A 22,592-nucleotide genomic window follows, 5' to 3' on the forward strand; every position below is an offset into this window, starting at 1 on the left:
ACTGGTGTAAAAATTGCTTGCAGAGAGCCTGCTCTCCCCCGTAGCGAGGGGGGTGGGGGAGATTGGGCTCTCGCCCCATGATCGGGGAAGAGGTTGTCCCGGATGAAGCCGCCGGGACCCTTGGGGGTGGCGTTTCTCGGGGGGTCGCGTGTTCCCCTTGGGAACACAATATTTCCAGCCGCTGGGCTAGGACGGCGACTGCCTCCCGGAGCTCCGTGAGCTCCTGTCTTTGCTGGCCCACTAATTGCCCCTGGCTGGTCAAGGCGGTCATGATCTTGTTAATGTCTACAGGATCCATTTTGGTGGGAGTATTCTGTTACGAACTCGGGTAAACCGAGTTAGGGAGGGGGATCCAAAAAACGTGGACAAGAAAATGGTCTCCGATGTAAAGACAATTTAATGTCTAAATCGAACCGAAAATAAGCGAGAACATAAAGTGCTGGTCCACAATGAGGACCAGGAGGTAAATCAAAAACGACTAACAAAAGGTGCTTGCACAAAAGAGCAAGAAAAGGAAAGTAAAGCCCACAAACTATGAACGAAAAACAATGTAACACTTTGTACACGCATGAAAAGCCAGATCATCAAAACAAAATGGTACTTACACACAAACTTGGTACCGAGACTACATGCGAAAACACGACAAGGTCAAAAGCCACTAGTCAATGAGCAATGAGGTAAGCAATGCCATAAACAATACTCCCACAACGGGTGTAGAACGTAGGAGTCCTTAAATAGCGTCTCTCTTGATTAATGATTGCCAGCAGGTGTGCTAGGAAGACCGCTCATGCCACCTGCTGGCCAGACCGAAAAACCGAAACGTGACAGTTTGGTGCTTTCTACCGTCTTTATTTATACGTATATTATTTATTTTACTGTTTATTGTATATGTAAATTTGCTCCATGTACAGCACTTTGTCTGCAGCGATGGCTGTTTGAAAGTGATCTATAAATAAAGTTGAGTTGAGTTGAGAACATACAAACTCCACACAGGAAGGCCAGAGCCAAAATCGAACCCTACAACTCTGCATTATGAGACCGATGCGCTCACCAGTCGACCTCCAGGCCGCCAACATGCTGTACAATAAACCTGAATATTTTTGTTATTTTTTTTGCGAATACAAACTCATAATAGTGACAATCTTTCCATCTTGAAAATAGGAGTCTGTAGGAGTTCCTCCAGTGCTGTTCATGGACAGTAGTTGTTGTTGCCATCAATGTGCTGAAAATGAGATGTGAATTGGCATGCTCCCACAATGACTCATCATTTTTAAGCTGTAAATACCATCGTTTCGCTTTCTTACATGTAGTAAAATATATGGTTATTTGCATCATGACTATGGTGAGCACTGTAGTGTTTGGAAAATCCTCTCCTTGGGGCAAGATCTCCTCCCCGACCCAAAGGGTGCACTCCACCCTTCTCCGACTGAGGACCATTGTTTCAGATTTGTCGGCGCTGACTTTCATCCCAACTGCTTCACTCTCAGCTGCGAAACGCTCCAGTGGGAGTTGGCGAGCCCTGCTTGAAGAAGCCAACAGTACCACATCATCTGCAAAAAGCAGAGATGCAATCCCATTTTGTGTGTTATCAAGTCAAGTCAACTTTATTGTCAAATATGCTCTTTGTCCAACATACAGCACAGATCAAATTTCTTTCCTCTCAACCACATTGCAAACACAGGAGAGAGGAGCTGCTGCGGGTACAAACAATACAACACTACACATAATCACAAGTGCCCTTGGTTGTCTGTTGTTGCTATTTGTTTATTTATTTTATTTTTTTATTTGCCATATTTATATATTTATGCCTTATTTAATTTTATGTAAATTTTCACTCCTGTGTTCAATGCACGACATGGTTGCACTGTGGTTGAGAGAGGAAAGTAATTTCATCTGTGCTGTATGTCACATAGAGCATATTTGACAATATCAAATCAATGAATCAGAGATTTCATGCTGAAAATGTGCAAACGTGCAATGTTACAAGCTAAGTATGAAAGCAAACAAGAAGCTGGTGTCCACTGATGTAAAAAGAGTCACATCTCCTGCCCCAAGGTAAAAGCGCTTCAATTCCAAGCGGCAACTCCCAGTTCCACATACGCATTTGTGCTATGCTATTCCTTTCTTCTCATTGTCGGCTCCACAAGCAATCTATCCGTCCAGCCGCAGACTGTCCAACAGCACCAACATTTCTGCTGAACAAAACGGAGCTGTGAAAAATGCTGCCCATTACAGGCGCAAAAAACACAAGCGCCCTGGTGCTGTCCAGCACTGACAGTCAAATGGCACCGACATTCCTCCCAATCAAAATCAGTGCTGGTACACTTGTGCTGCCAAGAAGGCGCAACCACCAAGCACAAATTCTTCTCCTTTGATGAATGGCCAAAAAAACCCCGCTGAAAACAGCCACATCAGTTATGGATGGGACGTCAGAGATAAAAAGGCTTGGCAGTGGAGTTTAAGTGGTAAGCATTGACCATAGTCTAGATAGAGGCCATCTCGGTAGCCCTGATTTTCTTTTCCGCTGACTACCGTGCCTACCAGACCCGACACCCAGGTACCTGCTTGGGCTCAGGTAGCAAGTGAATGACTTGTGATTGAAAGACTTGTATTTCAATTAAATGGATTCTATTGAATGGTAACAGTTATTGAGGTTAATATGCAGGTTATTTTGTTCAAAAGGTAAGATGAAGGTCTTGTAGTTTCAACAATTTTGTTATAAAAATGATTAATCACAATTTCAAAGACTTGTATGATATAGCTGCTGAGGTGAATTTCTTAGTGTTTTGTATTTTCTGTCTTAAAAGTGAACCTGTCACATGTACAAACATGAAGATTGCTAATCAAGTGTAAGAAATGGTTCTAACCAAGACAGATACAAATGTCAAGATCGATGAAGCATGGATGTCATTAAATTCAAGAAAAAATACTTATTTCAGGGCAAGTAGTACTTTCTTACTCTGCAACAGTGAAAATTAATAGTTGCCTCTGACCCTTACATACTGTATGTAACCAGTGACATTTTTCTCCTGCGGCATCCACCCAACTTGGGGTTTGAAACCAGACCACCACTCCCACCACTAATGTATGTCTCCCGTTTATGAGCGGTGAGCACTGACCAGTGACAGTGAAAACCCACACAGGCCCGGGGAGAACATGCAAACTCCACACAGGGAGGCCGGAGCTGGAATCAAACCCGGTACCACTGCACTGTGAAGCCGACGTGCTAACCACTGGACTACTGGGCCGCTCCACACACAAACAAACAAAAGAGGTTTATTTTAGTGATGGGTCCAGCAACAGCGATGTGTCAACGCACACGTCGAACACACAGAGCAATCCCTGCGTCAGCGCGTGAACTGCTTCAAGACGATCATGTGACCAAACATGAACTGCGTCGACTATGTCGACGCCACAAAAGCCAGCCAAACTGTGTTTATAAGGAAGTGCGTCGAGTTACGCAATGGTGCCTGAAGAAACAAGCCAGACCTCACCCTCGCTCAAATTAAAAATATATATTTGGGCACAAAGGAAAACACACAGATTCGCAGAGAAACGTGTCCATCTGACTTTGAGCATCGTGTAAGCTAGGCTAGCTTAGCTGTCGTCATAGTTCAAAGCATCTTTGATATGTGACATGGGTTGCGTCGGCAGAGGGCAGCGGACTATTACTCAAATTGTCCGCCGTGTAGAGCCATTTTCATCTCATTTTGGAAAATAAGGTATTTATTCAAATCTCCTTGTCTCACCAAGTGCCTCTGAATCTTTGTCATTTCTTATTCCATTCTAATTCAAATTAATTTCATGGTAATTCCTAGTTTACTATTCGCATAATTTATTGCAGGTGAAATGTCGAATTTGCCATACAGAAACATCAAATACCAACAAAAGCTTCCTCTGCAACTTCATCTGGCATGTTACTCATCATTATTAGTTTCTTTATTTTGAAATTGTTCTAAATGCCAAATTGGTTAGATTTGGTTTTTTAGATGACCTGTGGCAAAATTTGGATGATGAGGTAGGGAGACTGGGAAGAAGTGCAACAGCAGATGCTATACCTGAGGTTCAGGGATACCTGGCAGAGGGGAAAATTGCACGCAGTCAAGACCGCTGTTATAATTTAAGGACCAACACACTACTTTTCGAAACCTCTCCCACGTCGCAAAGCAGTTTCTCTGTACACCGGCATCACCAGTGCCATGCGAGCGTGTGTTCTCCACAGCAGGGGAAATAGCATGCAAGAAAGACAACAGACTGAAATTCAAAACACTGGAGCGACTTATTTTTCTGAAGAATAATTTGTGAAGACAAAGCCCCCAAGCATCCTCATTTACATAATTTTCACATTATTCAAACATATTGAATAATATAATATGAATACATCGATGTGAATGATATTGTATACACTTCATCATCAAATCAGTCAGTGTAGTCTGTCAAGTGAGTTGCGTGCAGGGATTTTTTTAAGTCCAGCAGGTATCAAATACTAAGCTGAAACAAATACTCACAAACCCGAATTGACAATGATGAGCAACTAGTAACATGAACGAGAGCTCTAGGAACAAAGCATTGGGCAAAAGCAGTGAACAAGGGCAATTGTCCGACAACAGGGACAAGAAGTCAGTGTCCTTAAGTAGGCCACCACTAGATTGCCTTGATCAGGTACAGGTGCAGCGCTGAAAGGTAACGCCCCACACTCCAGCTGGTGCTGAAACACAACAAGAACAAAACAAAAGAGCAGAACATGACAGAGTCGGCAGCCTGGGGAAAATATATAATAAAAAATGTATTGTAATAATAATATAACACACAAACACACATACACACACACACACACACACACGCAAAACGTATTTTTTTTCCTGCTCCGACATCTCGCGACTTGGCAACAGTCGACCAGTTGACCGCGATCTCCTCATTGGACACTCGTGTTCTTTGACATCCAACAGATATGCATTTACTGCCTACATTTGTATTAAGCAGGATTATCTCATAAAAAAAATACTGTATTTAATCTTCATTGTCATATGTTTCAGAAAACTTTGAGTATAGAAGTCCAGATGAGGATGACCTCAACAGAAATTGTACCCCAGATTCAGAGGCACCAGATGGATCCTCTTGCAGTGAGGAGAGCAGTTCAGCACTGCTCTTTAGTGGGGACAGAGATGTTGACCAGCAAAGCCTCCAGGATCCAATCAAACCGACCAAGAGTCCCAGAAGAGGCCCAACAGCCCAAATCACCAATGTACAGCCCAATGGGAACCAGGGCCCACAAGGAAAGCCTAAGAGAAAACGTTCAGGCTCAGACTCCAAGTCAGGGAAACCTCGCAGAGCTCGTACTGCATTCACCTATGAGCAGTTGGTTGCACTGGAGAACAAGTTCAAGTCTACAAGGTACCTATCTGTGTGTGAGCGTCTCAACTTGGCACTTTCGCTCTCCCTCACTGAAACACAGGTCAAGATCTGGTTCCAGAACCGCCGGACAAAGTGGAAGAAACAGAACCCTGGCGCTGACACTTCTGCTCCCACTAGTGCAGCTGGCACTGGGGGAGGAATAGGAGGTTCTCTGGGAAACCTGAGTCCACTCAGCCCATCACCTCCAATTAGTGGACATCTAGCCATGCACACAGGCTATGCATCAGGCCATCATCACCCTTCGGCAGGCAGCCTGGTCCAGCTTCCTTTCCTCACTACCAGCCATGTTCTATCCCCATTCATGTTGGGGACACAGAGCTATGCTGCACCTGCCTTCTACAGCTCCCACCTGTAGAAACACAAATACAAGAAACACATGCACACTGAGCCAAGAGATCGACATCTTTCAACATGTGAATAAATATATCCTTTCTTCAACTCAGCTTGAGTTTTCAATTGTTATAATGTCAAAGGTCGATTTTTACGGATCATTTTGAATGAATGCTACTCTATATAAAAGTGTAAATAGTGTAATGCTTTAGCTCCATATTCTGAATGCTGTTAAACGAAGACAAGCTGATCTGTCCATAGCTGGGTTTCCATTGCCCCTAGAAATGTGCAAAATGCAAATTGCGCAATAGCATACTGGTGATGGAAACAGAAAATTCCCCCCAAAACGTTGTAAAAAAGTTTTTTTTTGATGAAGTGATTTTTTAGACATGTTGATGTGAAAGTATACCTCAAAAGTGTAATGAACATTTTTTTGCATTTTCACCAGTCATGTGACCCGGTCATGTTCAAAGGGTGGGACACAGTACTTCAGCCCCTCCAACAATAGCATGCGGTTCAGAAACACCTCCAACAGCCACAGCAATGAGTGTCAGATCGACGGAGGACTGCTGGGGGCACAAAGGGAATAGGGGTTTACCAGGTGACCCCATCAATCCAGATCATCTTCACAAGGGCAGATCAAACGGCACATCCCCGTGGACTCCTGACACCCGTTAGTGGACTGGTCCGGACCCAGGTAGAGCTGAGGCAGCCAGGCTGTGAACAGGTTGCCACGTCCAAGTGGAGGGCACAGCGAGCACTGCCCTAAGCCACGGGTGAAGTGGCAAGGTCTGGGCAGGAGAGGGCTGCCTCCCCACACCACAGTCATCCCAAGCCTTGGCAGCCTGTATCTGTTGTGGCGCACATCGGCGAAGGAAGTGCGCCCAGCCATGCCCTGATGTGGGGGTCACCGCGGAAGGAGACACTATGCTTCCTGGAGGTCCCGTACCCACTAAGTTAATGAAATTTCCCTTGTAGATTGCACAGGCCCCACACGTTTACCACTCAATGGTTTTACACCATGTCATGAGTCTCGTGAAAACAGTTCATGAGCTTTTATAAGAATTACAAGATCTCATGAGATGTGATGTTACTCTTCATTGGAAATACCTTCACGTAGCAATTGTAATTTTCTCGAAATTGTACAAATACCACTTTTATTTTGCGAAAAACTGTAATGGAAACCCAGCTTATAAAACTGTACAGAAACTGGATGTGATAAATCACTCAAGGAATGACCAGATCTATTATAAATCCTGTGTAGCTTCAGCAGTGCTTTTGTTTGGCCATTTTGGCGAAGGTGCCACAGGCAAACTGATATGCAGCTCATATGGTTACGTATTTGATAATAAACTGACGAAAAACACAAGCTGGTCAGTGTGTGTGTGTGTGTGTGTGTGTGTGTGTGTGTGTGTGTGTGTGTGTGTGTGTGTGTGTGTGTGTGTATATGTATGTATATATATACAGTATATATCAGTGGCGGGCCGTGCATTTCAACCTTAGGCCTTCAGTGACGTCACATACATTAACACAATAGGCTCGTCAAGCAGCACTTAATTTCAGGAGCATTTAAAACCAAGTAGGCATTCACAATTAAGAGCAGGAAACTAAATATATAGATATTGTCAAAAATACCCCTCCGTGAGTCGTCACCTTACCGTGGTGGAGGGGTTTGTGTGTCCCAATGATCCTAGAAGCTAAGTTGTCTGGGGCTTTATGCCCCTGGCAGGGTCACCCATGGCAAACAGGTTCTAGGTGAGGGGCCAGACAAAGCACGGCTCAAAGACCCCAATGATGAAAACAATAAATGGATCTAGGTTTCCCTTGCCCGGACGCGGGTCACCGGGGCCCCCCTCTGGAGCCAGGCCTGGAGGTGGGGCTCGTTGGCAAGCGCCTGGTGGCCGGGCCTACACCCATGGGGCCCGGCCGGGCACAGCCCGAAGAGGCAACGTGGGTCCCCCTTCCCATGGGCTCACCACCCATGAGAGGGGCCAAAGGGGTCGGGTGCAATGTGAGCTGGGCGGCAGCCAAAGGCGGGGACCCTGGCGGTCCGATCCTCGGCTGCAGAAGCTAGCTCTTGGGACATGGAATGTCACCTCTCTGGCAGGGAAGGAGCCCGAGCTGGTGTGTGAGGCAGAGAATTTCCGACTGGATATAGTCGGACTTGCCTCCACACACAGCCTGGGTTCTGGTACCAGTTCTCTCGAGAGGGGTTGGACTCTCTTCCACTCTGGAGTTGCTCACGGTGAGAGGCGCAGAGCAGGTGTGGGCATACTCATTGCCCCCCGGCTCAGTGCCTGTACATTGGGGTTCACACCGGTAGACGAGATGGGTTGCCTCCCTCCGCCTTCGGGTGGGTGGACGGGTCCTGACTGTTGTTTGTGCATATGCACCAAACAGCAGCTCAGCATACCCACCCTTTTTGGAGTCCTTGGAGGGTGTGCTGGAGAGTACTCCTGCTGGGGACTCCATTGTTCTGCTGGGGGACTTCAATGCTCACGTGGGCAATGACAGTGATACCTGGAGGGGCGTGATTGGGAGGAACGGCCCCCCCGATCAGAACCCGAGTGGTGTTTTGTTATTGGACTTCTGTGCTCGTCACGGATTGTCCATAACGAACACCTTGTTCAAACATAAGGGTGTCCATATGTGCACTTGGCACCAGGACACCTTAGGCCGCAGTTCGATGATCGACTTTGTAGTGGTATCATCGGATTTGCGGCCGCATGTTCTGGACACTCGGGTGAAGAGAGGGGCGGAGCTGTCAACTGATCACCACCTGGTGGTGAGTAGGCTCCGATGGTGGGGGAAGATGCCGGTCCGTCCTGGCAGACCCAAACGTATAGTGAGGGTTTGTTGGGAGCGTCTGGCGGAATCCCCTGTCAGAAGGAGTTTCAACTCCCACCTCCGACAGAGCTTTTCCCATGTTCCGGGGGAGGCGGGTCCGAGTGGACCATGTTCCAGGCCTCTATTGTTGAGGCGGCCAATCTGAGTTGTGGCTGTAAGGTGGTTGGTGCCTGTCGTGGCGGCAATCCCCGTACTCGCTGGTGGACACCAGCAGTAAGGGATGCCGTCAAGCTGAAGAAGGAGTCCTATCGAGCCTTTATGGCCTGTGGGACCCCAGAGGCAGCTGACGGGTATCGACTGGCCAAGCGGGCCGCGGTTTCGGAGGTCACCGAGGCAAAAACCCGAGCGTGGGAAGAGTTCGGTGAGGCCATGGAAGCCGACTTCCGGACGGCTTCGAGGAAATTCTGGTCCACCATCCGACGTCTCAGGAGGGGGAAGCAGTGCACCACTAACACTGTGTACAGTGGGAATGGGGCGCTGCTGACTTCGACTCGGGACGTTGTGAACCGGTGGGCAGAGTACTTCGAAGACCTCCTCAACTCCACCAACACGCCTTCCTTGGAGGAAGCAGAGCCTGGGGACTCTGAGGTGGGCTCTCCTATCTCTGTGGTTGAAGTCACCGATGTGGTTAAAAAGCTCCTCGGTGGCAAGGCCCCGGGGGTGGATGAGATCCGCCCGGAGTTCCTCAAGGCTCTGGATGTTGTGGGGCTGTCCTGGTTGACACGCCTCTGCAACATCGCGTGGTCAACAGGGAGAGTGCCTTTGGATTGGCAGACCGGGGTGGTAGTCCCTCTTTTTAAAAAGGGGGACCGGAGGATGTGTTCCAACTACAGAGGGATCACACTCCTCAGCCTCCCTGGTAAGGTCTATTCAGGAGTACTGGAGAGGAGGGACCGTCAGGAAGTCGAGCCTCAGATTGAGGAGGAGCAGTGTGGTTTTCGTCCCGGCCGTGGAACAGTGGACCAGCTCTACACCCTTAGCAGGGTCCTCCAGGGTATGTGGGAATTCGCCCAACCAGTCTACATGTGTTTTGTGGACTTGGAGAAGGCGTTTGATCATGTCCCTCGGGGAGTTCTGTGGGGGGTGCTACGAGGGTATGGAGTGCCGAACCCCCTGATACGGGCTGTTCGGTCACTATACCACTGATGTCAGAGTTTGGTTCGCATTGCCGGCAGTAAGTCGGAATCGTTTCCAGTGCGGGTAGGACTCCGCCAAGGCTGCCCTTTGTCGCCGATTCTGTTCATAACTTTTATGGACAGAATTTCTAGGCGCAGCCGAAGTGTTGAGAGGGTCCGTTTTGGGGGCCTCAGTATTGCATCCCTGCTTTTTGCAGATGATGTGGTGCTGTTGGCCCCTTCAAACGGGGCTCTCCAACTCTCACTGGAGCGTTTCGCAGCCGAGTGTGAAGCGGTTGGGATGAAAATCAGCACCTCCAAATCTGAAACCATGGTCCTCAGTCGGAAAAGGGTGGAGTGCCCCCTCCGGGTTGGGGAGGAGATCTTGCCCCAAGTGGAGGAGTTCAAGTATCTTGGGGTCTTGTTCACGAGTGGAGGCAGGAGGGAGCGGGAGATCGACAGGCGGATCGGTGCAGCGTCTGCGTTGATGCGGACGTTGTATCGGTCTGTCGTGGTGAAGAAGGAGCTGAGCCAAAGGGCGAAGCTCTCAATTTACCGGTCGATCTACGTCCCAACCCTCATTTATGGTCACGAGCTATGGGTCGTGACCGAAAGAACGAGATCCCGGATACAAGCGGCCGAAATGAGTTTTCTCCGCAGGGTGTCCGGGCTCTCCCTTAGCGATAAGGTGAGAAGCTCGGTCATCCGGGAGGGGCTCAGAGTCGAGCCGCTTCTCCTCCACATCGAGAGGAGCCAGATGAGGTGGCTTGGGCATCTGATTCGGATGCCTCCTGAACGCCTCCCTGGTGAGGTGTTCTGGGCATGTCCCACCGGGAGGAGACCCCGAGGAAGACCCAGGACACGCTGGAGAGACTATGTCACCCAGCTGGCCTGGAACGCCTCGGGATCCCCCGGGGAGAGCTGGAAGAAGTAGCTAGGGAGAGGGAAGTGTGGGCTTCCCTGCTAAAGCTGTTGCCCCCGCGACCCGGCCCCGGATAAGCGGTAGAAGATGGATGGATGGATGTCAAAAATAAAAAGATGATTTAAAAATACAAAATAAAATGCCACCCAAATTTTAAACAATCTTAAATCTTAACAATCTTAAACCTTAAACAAGTCTGTCCAATAAATTGTGCAATGTCGCAGTTTCATATAAGACACCAACCAAACAATAGCAAAACAAACTATTCTTTGACAATAAAGACCACGTTAAGACCCGAAAGCTCCTAACCATGCATGGAGGGTTCCATCCCAAATCCAGCACCCTGAGACTGTACGCAAGCCGAAAGGATGGAGGCAGGGGACTAGTGAGTGTGAGAGCCACTGTCAGGATGAAACATCCAAGCTCCATGAATACATCAAGGAGAAGGCTCCAACGGATGACGTACTCAGAGAATGTCTCAGACAATGGGGAACAGAAGATGAGGCGCTGGAAGAGGGACCATCATGGGAGGACAAGCCCCTACACGGGATGTACCACCGGACCATAACTGAAGTGGCCGATCTCAAGAAGTCCTATCAGTGGCTAGAGAGGGCTGGCCTGAAGGACAGCACAGAGGCACTCATCCTGGCTGCTCAGGAGCAGGCCTTGAGCACCAGAGCCATCGAGGCCCAGATATACCACACCAGACAAGACCCAAGGTGTAGGTTGTGCAAAGAGGCACCTGAGACGATCCAACACATAACTGCAGGGTGTAAGATGCTGGCAGGGAAAGCCTACATGGAACGCCATAACCAGGTGGCTGGCATAGTCTACCGAAACATCTGTGCGGAATATGGACTGGAAACCCCAAGGTCAAAATGGGAAACACCTCCGAAGGTGGTGGAGAATGACAGAGCGAAGATCCTCTGGGACTTCCAGATCCAGACTGACAAGATGGTAATGGCGAACCAACCAGATATCGTGATCATAGATAAAGGGCAGAGGAAAGCCGTTGTAGTGGATGTAGCGGTCCCAAGTGATGGAAACATCAGGAAGAAGGAACATGAGAAACCTGAGAAATACCAAGGGCTCAGAGAGGAGCTGGAGAGAGCCTGGAAGGTAAAGGTGACAGTCGTGCCTGTGGTGGTCGGAGCACTCGGGGCAGTGACCCCCAAACTAGATGAGTGGTTGCAACAGATCCCGGGAACAACATCGGACATCTCAGTCCAGAAATGTGCAGTGCTGGGAACAGCAAGGATACTGCGCAGAACCCTCAAGCTTCCTGGCCTCTGGTAGAGGACCCGAGCTGAATGAGGGACGGACACCACCCGAGGGGTGAGATGAGGATTTTATATATATATATATATATATATATATATATATATACACACACTGTATATATGAAAAAAACACGCGGCCCGGTAGTCCAGTGGATAGCACGTCGGCTTCACAGTGCAGAAGTACCAGGTTCGATTCCAGCTCCGGCCTCCCTGTGTGGAGTTTGCATGTTCTCTCCTGGCCTGCGTGGGTTTTCTCTGGGTGCTCCGGTTTCCTCCCAAGTTCCAAAAACATGCATGGCAGGCTGATTGGACGCTCTAAATTGTCCCTGGGTGTGAGTGTGGGCGTGGATGGTTGTTCGCCTCTGTGTGACCTGCGATTGGCTGGCAACCGATTCAGGGTGTCCCCTGCCTACTGCCCGAAGACGGCTGGGATAGGCTCCAGCACCTCCCGCGACCCTGGTGAGAATCAAGCGGTTCGGAAATGGATGGATGGATGGAAAAAACACAATTAATGAAAAAAATGATCAGGCGCCGACAGGTATGGCAGCCTCGGTCACACGCTCCCTAGTATTATCTCTGTTTTTTGTCATTTTCGTTTGTTTTTGGCGACCCTGAGCGGCTTACTTACACGAGGGAAAAGTTGCTGCGCATTGGGGAGACTACGCTCGGTCTTTTTTCACCAGCACACGAAAATCCACAAGGTTTTTTGGAGCTAATCGCGGGCGGAGCGGCTGCGCTGTACGGAGCATGGAAACGCCGCCGGAGGAGGGGGAAGCGAGCCGGTGTGCTCGTCAAGCTCCGGCAGCGCGGATTTTGAACCCCGCTCCCATCGATCCATCTTGCTAATCTATGATCTCTGCCAAACAAGATGGATGAACTTCTTCTAATCACAAACACCAACAAAACCTTTGCACGTTCTGCTGCGCTGTGCTTCACTGAAACCTGGCTCAGTGACCGCCACCCGGATTCCGCGCTACATCTACCCGGCTTCCGCCTTCTCCGAGCCGACCGCGACACGGACCTATCAGGGAAATCGAAAGGTGGTGGGATTTGCTTCTATAATCAACGAAGAATGGTGCACTGATGTCACGAAGCTCGACGCACACTGCAGCCCGGACCTGGAGTTGCTGTCTTTAAACTGCAAGCCATTCTACTCGCCACATGAGTTCACCTCCTTTTTACTCGTCGGTGTTTACATTGTGCCACAAGCTAACGCTAACACGGCGATACAAATGCTAGCCGAACAAGTAAACAAACTCGAACTAAAATACGCAGTCACCCTGATCATTTTGGGCGATTTTAATAGAGCACATCTTAACCGTGAACTTCCCAGATATAAGCAGCACATCGACTGTTTCACCAGAGAAGGCAACATTCTAGACCACTGCTATACAGCAATCAAAAATGCATACCGATTGATCGCCCGTGCAGCATTGGGTCTTTCTGACCACAATTTATTCCCCTAATTACCTACATACAGACAGAAACTCAAATGTGTTAAACCGGTTGTTAAGACTGTGAAAAAATGGACAGATGAAGCAAAGCTAGCTATACAAGAATGCTTAGACTGCACTGATTGGGGCGTTTTTGAAACTTCAACGGGCACACTGGATGAATACACAGACACTGTAACATCATACATCAGTTTCTGTGAGGACATGTGTGTACCAACGAAGTCGTTCTGCTCCTTCAACAATAACAAGCCATGGTTTACTCCCAAACTCAGGCAACTCAGGAAAGAGAAAGAGGCCGCATTTAGAAGTGGAGATCGGGCACTGTACAAACATGCCCGAAACCAATTGACAAAGGAAATTAACATCGCAAAGAGAAGCTATGCAGAGAGGCTGAAAAACCAGTTCTCTGCTAACGACTCTGCATCTGTATGGAATGGCCTGAAAGCAATCACTAACTATAGAATGCCATCCCACCAAACAGTGAACAATAAGGGTCTTGCTAATGAACTAAACATGTTTTTCTGCCGATTTGAAAAGGACGCCCCCATTTCCCACACACACCCACCTCTACCAGAAACCACTCTACCTACCCCCCCACCCTCTTTTTCTCCACTACAGATCCACGAACAGGGTGTGAGACGGCTCTTCAAGCAGCAGAAGATCAAGAAAGCTGCGGGGCCCGACAAAGTGTCCCCCTCCTGCCTGAAAGTCTGCGCTGACCAGCTGGCTCCGGTCTTCACACAAATTTTCAACAGATCCCTGGAGCTGTGTGAGGTCCCATCCTGCTTCAAACAGTCTACCATCATCCCAGTTCCCAAGAAATCAGCAACATCGGAACTGAACGACTATAGGCCTGTCGCCCGGACGTCTGTGGCCATGAAGTCCTTTGAACGCCTCGTGCTGAACCACTTAAAGAATGTCACCGGACCCCTGCTGGACCCTCTCCAGTTTGCCTACCGGGCAAACAGGTCTGTGGAAGACGCAGTCAACATAGCTCTGCACTACATCCTCGAGCACCTCAACAGCACAGGGACCTACGCAAGAATTTTGTTTGTGGATTTCAGCTCTGCGTTCAACACCATCATCCCGGAACTCCTCACCCCCAAACTTCTCCACCTCGGTGTGTCCCCTACGATCTTCCAGTGGATCCTCAGCTTCCTGACGGGACGGACACAACAGGTGAGAATGGGAGCAACAACATCATCAATACGCACCACCAGCACTGGAGCCCCACAGGTATGTGTCCTCTCTCCACTGCTCTTCTCTCTCTACACAAACGATTGCACTGCAACAGATCCAGCTGTCAAACTCAAAGTTCGCAGACGACACCACGGTCATCGGTCTCATCAAAGACGGCGACGAGTCTGCGTACCGCCAACAAGTGGAGCAGCTGGAGCTCTGGTGCAGCCGACACAACCTCGGGCTGAACACGCTCAAGACTGTAGAGATGATCGTGGACTTCAGGAAACAGTCTTCTCCACAGTTGCCCCTCACACTATCCAACTGCCCTGTGTCAACCGTCGAGACCTTCAAGTTCCTGGGAATCACAGTCTCCCAGGACATGAAGTGGGAAGTCAACACCATCTCCACCCTGAAAAGGGCCCGGCAGCGGATGTACTTCCTGAGGCTGCTGAGGAAGCAAGGCCTGCCACAGGAGGTGCTACGACAGTTCTACACGGCAGTCATCGAATCAATCCTGTGTTCTTCCATCACGGTTTGGTTTGGGGCTGCCACAAAAAAGGAAAAAATCCGACTTCAACGGACAGTTAGGACGGCGGAAAAATCGTTGGCACCGGCCTACCCACTCTTGAGGACTCGCACACTGCAAGAATCAAGACTAGGGCACGGAAAATCCTCCTGGATCCCCCGCACCCTGCCCACCACCTTTTCCAGCTACTTCCCTCAGGCAGACGCTACAGATCCATGCACACCAAATCCAGTAGACACTTAAACAGCTTCTTCCCTCTAGCCATTAACTCCTTAAACCAGGGGTGTCCAAACCTTTTGCCAAGGGGGCCAGATTTTATGTGGTAAAATGTCGCGGGGCCGACCTTGGCTGACATTCTTTACATTGAACAACAATATTGTTCAACAAATTTTAGTAAGCCAGTCTGTTTCACATTTCCATTTTTATTTTAATTTCAACAATCTTAAGAATTTCTTTTGGTTCATTTGAAACAGGTATATCACATGCAACTGCTTATTCACTTGACTTTTTCTTAAACAGAGTCTCCTGAGTGCAAATTGATTGATTTGAAACAAAATGTATCACCATGACTTTTCAATAGTCACAAAACCTTTGACTCGAACAACAGGGAAATGAACAAGCAATACACATATCCACAACTGCAAGGATCATTTGAAATATGACATATCAGTCAATATAAACACGGAGTGATGTCTTGTTAACTCGTGAGTGATGCACTCTAGTGTCTAAATGCTATTACTCATTTAGTGAATGCTATTACTCATTTAGCCACTAGAGGGAAGCAGTACTCTATGAAACATCACTCACCAGTCTACGAGACCTCAGTCAATGCAACACGTGTTCCATTGCGCCCAACCTGCGGGCCAGAAGGCACTGATTTTATGACAGGGGCCGAGGGCCGGATTAAATTCGACCGCGGGCCGGATTTGGCCCGCGGGCCGGACTTTGGACATGTCTGCCTTAAACAGTCACTGACGTAGTCACTCTTCTTGTACTACAAAATGGTACTACAAAACTACTGGTTACTCTAAAATGGTTCAATGATTTTGTTGTTTATGATGATACTAATGCAGCGTGTTATACCGGAGACAAATTCCTTGTGTGTTCTACATACTTGGCCAATAAAGATGATTCTGATTCTGAAATAGTGATTATTTTGCAAAGTATGATGTGCATGCCGAGTTACATATGTTATCATGCATTTTAAGACCATCAAAATCAACATAATTTTTTTGGGCATACAACGCGAAACCCCGGCAACAGTGTTGAGTAAAATAAAAGGCTCAGATGTTCCTGGTCGTCTAAATATCTCAGAATGAAACACGCAGTTTCAAGAAAATATCTGAGTTTTATTTTAAATGTAACCTTTGTCAAAGGCTCAGCATGTAAAAAAATTTAAAATGGCAGAGTTTCCGTTTGCTACAGCATATTGTTCCAAGATACTTTTTTGTAGGGTTGTGACAAATGCCTCCAAAATGTCTGCAATCTCGGCCCGGTGCGTCAGTGGTGAGCGCATTGACCTCACAGTACAGAGGCCGTGGGTTCAATCCTGGCTGCGGCCTTCCTGTGTGGAATTTGTTTTTCCAAAAACATGCATGGCAGGCTTATTGAACACTCAAACGTGTCCCTCGATGTGAGTGTGAGCGTGGATGGTTGTTTGTCTCTCTGTGCCCTGCGTTTGGCTGGCAACCGGTTCATGGTGTCCCCCACCTACTGCCCGAAGACGGCTGGGATAGGCTCCAGCACCCCCCGCGACCGGTTCGTGGTGTCCCCTGCCTACTGCCCGAAGACGGCTGGGATAGGCTACAGCACCCCCCGCGACCCGAGTGAGGATAAAGCAGTTCGGAAAATGAATAAATGAAAGTTTTTCTCTTACCATGCGTGTTTAGTGCCTGAGTGCTGGGACTTTTGGCATTCCTTTTCTTGAACAATCCACTTCAAATCTAGTTTGTATTCCATTGTTGCCACTCAAAACAGGGCATTGTCTGCATGTGAGCTGCAGTGGTTACTTACTTGGGTCAGCTCGCTACATATTTGACCAAAGATTGACTTTTGAAGTGAAGAACCTCTCACGATCGACCCGATCGCACACGTGCAAGCATGTACAGAACAATTTGTGTCCAAGGACCGGCAACACGAGACCTAGGCCAAGGACTTGACTCCGAGGCCAAGGCCAAGGACTTGGAAAATTTTCCGAGGCAAGGCCAAGGCCAAGGACTTGAGACATTTTCCAAGGCCAAGGCCAAGGACCACGGACTTGCCTCGAGGCCAAGGCCAAGGACCAAGGACTGATTTTGGAGCTGAGGCCTAGCCGAGGACATGTATAAAACAATGCTATCATACCACTTGGCAGGTCTTCATGATTTGCAACACCCCTCCATCATAACCCCTTGCACTCCCTAACACTTGAATGAAGTGTTTTTATTCAAAGAGATCAGTCAGGGTACGTGTTATTTATACTGGAAAAAAAAATAAAATCATATATGAATTTATTTATTTATTTATGAATTAATGTTTTAGTACAGTAGTTTCTTATTATGAAGTAAATCAACACTCAACAGGCACGACGTGGCACGGAAGACAAGTTGAGAAATGACTTTGCATAGAAGTCAATCACTGAGTGCAGAAAAAGTGGTAATCTCTGCATGATAATTTTACAGATTACCGGCAGCGAGTCCCAGGGACTCTTTGATGAGAAAAGTATGAGTCCCATTATGCATTGAGAGTCACAAATTTCGAATTCTGAAATGGTCTACTTATTCAATTGCATATGATAATAACACAACAACATATACATACAATTATAAACAAATGCTGCAAAAATTTAAATCAGTAGCAGGCCTGAGATTTTCGGAAATTCATGGTAACCGTTTTTCGGTTCCGTCCGATTACCCAATGGGAAACCATGGTAACGAATGTTGGGTTCAGTAAACGTTCATCATGGGAACCCATTTTTCTGTTTTGACTGATATTCATAATCAAGAATCCTGACACTCAAAAGTATAATGTTTCAAGGGTAAATGTTTGACAACGATGCATTAACAATGAACATTACATCAGTAGCTGTGTACTCCAGGTTTATTCCAAAAAATAAATGGATCAAAAACTGGTGTACTCATGTGGCATCATCAGAGTATTTTTATTTTTTCCAATCTCATACTGCAAAGATTAATTTACTGGTAATCATTAATACAGGTAAGTATTGATGTGGCTTGACATCCTCTTCCTTTTATGGTTAAACTATTTTTCGGTACCGTTGAAATGACGCCACGGAAAAGACACGCTACCGGTAACGATTGTTCCCGTGAAATCCTGAGGCTTGCCGTAGTTTTTTTTGTTTGTTTATTTGTTTTGACTGAGAAATTTCCTTGCGTCCCAAAAATGCACATTATTTGGAACTGTGCGTCCCGTGGGAAAATTATGCGTCTCGGACGCGGGACGCAGAGGTAACGAGATGGCTGAATCTCTAAACATTCTCTGGGTACTACTATTTTTACAACTACCACTAATACTACATTAATTAACACCTTCAACTTCACAATAATAATAATAAATAATTAAATCAACCATTATGTTAAACTATGTATTATCAATATTCATTATTCCAAACATGAGAAAACATTCAGCAAACACAACTGGAATCGAGCAAAAGGACTCCAAATCCCAACGGCCAAACCCACAAGTGAAGTGCCGACATTATTGACTCCAGCTGTAACGCAAATTACATGGTTCAAACAAACATTCTAGTGTGACTGCACAAACGTGACGACTGTGCAAAAATAACTAAATAAAAGACACCACTGTTACAGAAAGGCTTTACACGCTATTTAAACTGCCGAGCGCGAACGGAACGTTGTTTGATTTCTTTATGATTTTTGCGGTCCTCTGGCCCACTTTACACTTGTGGACGAAGGATTAGAGGCTCTAATCCCTCGTTGTGTCCGAGGTCCCAACCCAAGGCCAAGGCCAAGGACTTGACTCCGAGGCCAAGGCCGAGGACCAAGGACCGCCCTTCGGTCCTCGAGCCAGTCCTCGAGGCCAAGGACCGGCTCGAGGAACACATCACTGATACACACACACACACACACACACACACACACACACACACACACACACGCACGCAACACGCGGGTACCCAAGCACACACATGTGCGCATACGCACGTACGTGCGCATGCCGAGATGAGGGACAGACGGAACGTCACCGACCATGAAGGAAATTGAAACACATAGACACACAATGTTGTCCCCCCCCCCGCTTGTCATGTGAAAGCCCAGGAGTCACATTGAACCAACCCAAGAGCCGCATGTGGCTCGCGAGCCGCGGGTTGGCTACCACTGCTTTAGATATTTCAGACAAAGATTACAACAGTACACGTATTTACTTCAATCTTTAATGATAAAACCTTCGACAGTAATTAACATTCATCAACATTGCCTTCTTAGAGAGGTGAAGAAGCTTGTGTTGGTGGCGTAGACGAAGGCTCTCAATTGATTCGGAGGTTTTGGTTTCATGCGAGACTCTTCTGCTGGAGGCATTGACACTGTAGCTGATATTTTTAAATTGCAGAAAAATATGCTGACGGGTAGCGCTATGACGTTCGTCTTGTCTTCTTATTAGTTGAAATAGGTTTCAGATTTTGTTTTTTTTTGAGGCATGGTCTTTTGGTGAAGAAAAAAAAAACACTGAGCTGACAGTTTCAGTTTTCATTTTAGCCTTCGTCTGAGCTGACTGTGTCGCTGCTTCCTTGTGACGTGTCTAAAAAATGACTGGGTCAGGAAACCTTCAAAATAAACCGGTCAAGCTTGCAAACCAAGAACTCCCCACCGCCACTGTTGAAACAACGTGTACCTGTTGATGGTGCCATCTACGACGAATGGGCTTGAAACACTTCCATACAGCCAGGAAGCATTGCTTCAGCGTCGGCAAGGGGTTGGAGCGCAGCCTAACTAATATAAAAAAATTGTCATGAACACAACACTAAGATACAGCATGGGAGTCAAAAGACTAGCGATGATGCACAGCCAATCATCTCCCAGAAGTCGCGTCAGCACTTTGTTCAGCATGCAGGGAAACCTCCTCTCTCGCACATCAACATGACGCAAAGCGTCTTTCTGCAATATGAGTGTCGATATGGCTGTATTCTTTAGTCTGCTTTTTCAATTTTGGGGAAAACCCCCCCGCAAAACACTGAAGCCACAAAACTTAAAGTGTGAAGTGGTGAAGGATCACTGTACAGTTATTGATAAACAAAACAAATAATGAAAAATAACCGTGAAGGTCAGTTGAGGGCATAGTTGAATTGGTTGGAAAACTTTTCATGCTTTTTCCTGTCAACTTTATTCATCGTCTCAGCAACTCTGCGCATGGCGCTCCTAGAGGGAAAATTGAGAAAATAAGGAAAAGTAGAAAAAAAACAACAAAATACGATCTGTGTTACATAGACAGTGTTAAATCATGAGATTGCACCTGAAAATAACCTACTTGTTGAATATCCGCTTCTCAAGCCGAGCCCGTGATGTGTTGCCGCTGTCCTTCAGATTGCTGAGGTTGGGGTATTTATTCTTCTTTCTTCTGCGCCGTTTATCCAGTCTTTCAGAACCTAGGTTTTGTCCTGTTGCAATCTCAATGTCTCGAACTAGCCCTGCATCATGCCAGTCTGCAACATACAACACAGATAACATAGATCAGATCAAAAATCTGAGAGGGCAAATAACACACAATAACATTAAGATAAGATCACCTTTATGTGTCCCACACTGGGGAAATTTGCAATTCTCAGTCTTCCCATTTTGACTTCCCATGTTTGTACAGTTGAAACAGGTCAGTGCACTATTTCTCAGAATATAAGATAAGATATCCCTTTATTTGTCCCGCAATGGGGAAATTACGGTAAGTATATACAGTAAGTCAGACTTTTTCTCATAGTTTGGCTGGTCCCGTGACTTATACTCAGGTGTGACTTGTATATATTAAAAATTGAGCTCAGACTGGCACCCAAAATCTCCACTCGCAGACCCTGTTGACTATCCTTTGGTGGTTCGTGAACTTAAATACTGTTGACTTGACTTGGTGCGTCACTGTAAGTGGACAGAAGGTGGCAGGAATGCAATGGCCAACTATGAAAATAAAGTGAGGAAAAAATGGAAAAAGATGATGATGAATGTGAAGAAGTAAGAATCAGAAGATATGGAAGAACAAATTAAAAAATGGAAAAGGGGCGCGACGCGGCCCGTCCAACCAGCTGCACGGTCAGCCGAGCGCTCAGCGGATCATTCCACGTCGCGGGGTAAAAGAATAGGAACGATGAAGACGGTGATGATGAGGATGTGTATGCGTGTGTGATGGTCTGGTTGTGTATGCGTGAACAGGCCGCAGCTGCTTCGTCAAGCTTCCGTGCATACCTTCCATCCAGGGGAAAGGGGTCCAAATAGCGTTGTTTCTTTTGGAGGGACGGCCGCCAACAATTTCAGGTGGCCGTGAGTCCGTGGCTGTATCCCTTCATTGGCGCCGATCAGCCAAATCCTCAATTCCTTTTTGAAGTGAGAATTCCGACTTCTCCATGTTGTTGTGGATCGTACAGAGACGCTCCAGAACCGCAATTGCGGGTGAGCTCAGTCACCGCTTGAGTCTGAGTGTTGGACATTCGCGCTAGACCAGAGAATGACCAGCAGCTTCTTCACTTCCAATAAAGCTTCTCCGTCAGTTGGATTTTGCGATAGAAAAGGAAACTTCTAACACCAAACTGCAGCATACCTGCTATCAGAAGGCTGATAGTGTAGATGTTTTCCTCCTCCTCAACGGACAGTATTGACAGGCACACCATTCTCCGCTTCCTCCATGGATCTATGGTGTACCCGGCAGCAAATGTCCCGAGGGGCAAGCAGGCTCTCCGCTGCCTGCTCTTCTCGTTGAGAAAATTTTGTCGATTGCATCACGAGACCAGCCAACCAATTCCATGGTTTGTTTTTAGGATGAAAAATACGGCGGAGGCTAGGAAAAGACAGCACAAGGACAGCACATAGACTGAGTGGCGAGCAAGAAGGGGGGGGGGGGGCAGGAGCAGGAGGAGAGCAAAAAAGCGTCCGCCTTCGTCGAGAGCCAAGGAGAAAAAGCTCCATCCATGTCAGGCCACGCCCAGCCAAAGGGTTGCCGCTGCTTCTTGATCCTGTTCTCCGGCGAGACGAAGGTCGTCGTCGCTTTCGTTCCAGTTCCTCGGCGAGGCAAGCCTTTGGACAATTTTGGGACGTCTGGGATCCGTCCCTTGAGGGACGGGTACTGTCATGATTCGGTTTGGGACCAACAGGGGGCACTGCAGGGCTCTCCATGCAGCTGCACACCTGTTTGTCATTATGTAGTTAGTGCTTTAAAAGGATTCCCAGCCCGAACTCAGTGTCGGTGTTCGGGCTTGGCTACCGTTTGTTTGCTGCAATCAGGTTTGTTTCAGTCATGTTTTGGTTGCTGTTATGTTTTATCTTTAGTCATGATTTTTGTTTGATACTTTGGACATTGTTGGTTTTG

The 22,592-nt window shown here is 47.4% G+C and overlaps 1 protein-coding gene and 2 long non-coding RNA genes across 3 annotated transcripts in view; 1 reads left to right on the forward strand and 2 right to left on the reverse strand.

The window, feature by feature from the left end:
- The first annotated feature begins 12,604 nt into the window (after nt 1-12,604).
- Nucleotides 12,605-22,592, forward strand: part of LOC127608648 (uncharacterized) — a 78,955-nt gene continuing 68,967 nt past the window's right edge. The window contains exon 1 of the long non-coding RNA XR_007964297.1: nt 12,605-12,949. This is a non-coding gene — a long non-coding RNA (uncharacterized LOC127608648). The remainder of the gene's footprint in view (nt 12,950-22,592) is intronic.
- Nucleotides 18,252-19,303, reverse strand: LOC127608685 (uncharacterized). The gene is made up of 2 exons (XR_007964309.1): nt 18,705-19,303; nt 18,252-18,469 (listed from the first exon to the last, which is right to left on the reverse strand). It is a non-coding gene; the product is annotated as an uncharacterized LOC127608685 (long non-coding RNA).
- Nucleotides 19,449-22,592, reverse strand: part of LOC127608471 (UV-stimulated scaffold protein A-like) — a 96,843-nt gene continuing 93,699 nt past the window's right edge. Inside the window, exons 14-15 of the mRNA XM_052077562.1 lie at nt 20,556-20,730; nt 19,449-20,446 (exon numbers count right to left, since the gene is read on the reverse strand). Of these exons, the coding sequence (XP_051933522.1) occupies nt 20,353-20,446; nt 20,556-20,730 (269 nt within the window). The 3' untranslated portion in view covers nt 19,449-20,352. The remainder of the gene's footprint in view (nt 20,447-20,555; nt 20,731-22,592) is intronic.

Source organism: Hippocampus zosterae, chromosome 1 (genome assembly GCF_025434085.1).
Source record: "Hippocampus zosterae strain Florida chromosome 1, ASM2543408v3, whole genome shotgun sequence".
Classification (NCBI taxonomy): domain Eukaryota; kingdom Metazoa; phylum Chordata; class Actinopteri; order Syngnathiformes; family Syngnathidae; genus Hippocampus; species Hippocampus zosterae.